General features: G+C 43.2%; 1 protein-coding gene across 1 annotated transcript; it reads right to left on the bottom strand.

The window, feature by feature from the left end:
• Positions 1-231: 231 nt before the first annotated feature.
• On the bottom strand, positions 232-559 carry LOC102502731 (ATP synthase-coupling factor 6, mitochondrial-like). Its single transcript, XM_014591403.1, is given in 2 exon segments — positions 232-387; positions 389-559. Coding segments are annotated over 2 exon segments (327 nt in total).
• Between the last annotated feature and the right edge of the window lie 1323 nt (positions 560-1882).

The raw sequence follows: 1882 nt of genomic DNA, 5'->3' as shown, positions 1-1882 counted from the left end.
AAAAACCCCATGTTGATGTGCTGGACAGTATCAAGTTCAGATGCTGTACGGGGGAATTGCTTGGGACAGAAGCTGGCATTTTTTTTTTTTTCTCCAACATCACCAAATCATTTATTTAGAGTCAGAATTAAGAGAACATGTGACAGTTGTAAAATGTATGTTTATTCTGATACTTCTGTAGTTGTCCAACTGACTCATCACAAATTACTGGATTAATGTTACTTTACTTCTTCAGAATGGGGGTTTATCGATGATTTCAAATTTGAGATCTTCAAACTTGAAGTTAGGGAGCATGTTCATGTCTGCCTTACCATACATGTACTGCAGCTTAAAAAGCTCCCTCTCTAGATCTGGCTGACATTCTGGGCCAGTATCAACAGGTGCCCCAAGTTGTCTGTCATTTAGATTTGTATTCTCTAATCTTGTCCACAAAAGGTTTCTGTACAGGATCAAGTTCCTTATTAAATGCCACTGCTGTGACACCAAAGTTCCTCCACAAATGAACTGAGACTGCTGATCGAATGCTGGAGGAGAACCCGAAGAGTGTCTGAAGAATCATGGTGACTCTCTGTTACTTGCAGTCGGTCCCGAGCTGGAATGTTAAGACTCAGAACTCAATTCTCCTCCTGGCTGTCAGATACCAGCTATGTTGAACCAGCCACTTCACCCTCTGCAGCCTTGGCTTTATTTTTAGTAAGATGGTGATTGTAAAAGGCAAAAGCAAAAAAAGAAAACAAAACAAAAAACTCCAGCATGCTTGTACTGTCAGATAATACACACAAACAGGGCTCTACCATGCCATCGTCCTCCCCCAAGCCCTGCACATCCATCATCACAAGTGTGTCTGTGCACAGACCTGAGATGGCAGATTGGAGCCTTTCCACATGGCTCTAGCATTGCAACACCACCAAGTGTTTTTTTTTTTTTTTTTCCTTTTGGAGAGATATTTTTGCTATAGGTGTGTGTGCTCACCAGAGAAACAGAGAAAGTGAGAAATTATCCCCATGGGGGATGGCCACACCTCAATACCTTCTCCTCCATGCTCCTCTTGGGATTTGGGGCATGTATACACACACACCCGGCATGAGTTTCAGGCCACCGGCTCCAGGACTATAATCACAGCTGCCCATGTGGGAGTTCAGCACCTTACCCACTATGTCATCTGCTGACCCCAAACAAAAAGATTTTAAAAACTGCATAAAGTCATGCAATATATATACATGCCTGGCATGTCTCCCAACCTGCCAGGGCTGGGATTTGAACAGTGGTTGGTTACAGGGGCTCTGGAGTCTTTTATTGGGCCAGTCTTACTCCAGTTTTTTCCCAAGCCCCCAGCACCAGGACTTGAATGGCAGCTGACCATGCAAGATCCAGCCCCATCACACTGTGCTTAACTACTGGGCTTCGGGGCCAGCCCCTGCATAGTTTCCTTATCTCAAATATTATGATTAGTATTTCTTTTGGACTGAGGAGATATTGTTCAGGAAGCCATATTTTTTAACCTAAAAGAGTAAATACTGACTCAAAATTTCCTTATTTTGTGGAGCACAGAGTAGTGAATAGTGACAGAGAAGGCAACAACCATACTGAGACTCTAACTCAGTAAATCCACACTGTGAAAACTGAGAACCCCCATCTAAGAAAAGCTTTCATGTGGCTTGTAATCAAACCAGACTTTGGTTCTCATACTGAATTTTATTAAACATATGGGTCATCTTTCCGAAAAAATGCTCAACTTTATTATTTTTGCATAACTCCAAGCTGATGTCGCAGCCTCTCCAACAGGGCATTGGCAGAGGTGAGATTCCAAAACATCCTTCCAGCATGGGCTCTGGAGTCCGAGTGCAGAAACCAGGCCCCGGGATGAATGTCACAATTAGTT

This window comes from Tupaia chinensis, unplaced genomic scaffold (assembly GCF_000334495.1).
Source record: "Tupaia chinensis unplaced genomic scaffold, TupChi_1.0 Scaffold000569_1, whole genome shotgun sequence".
NCBI classification, from domain to species: Eukaryota; Metazoa; Chordata; class Mammalia; order Scandentia; family Tupaiidae; genus Tupaia; species Tupaia belangeri.
Note: the sequence above shows the minus strand (reverse complement) of the source record. Positions and strands in the feature narration are given on the sequence as shown.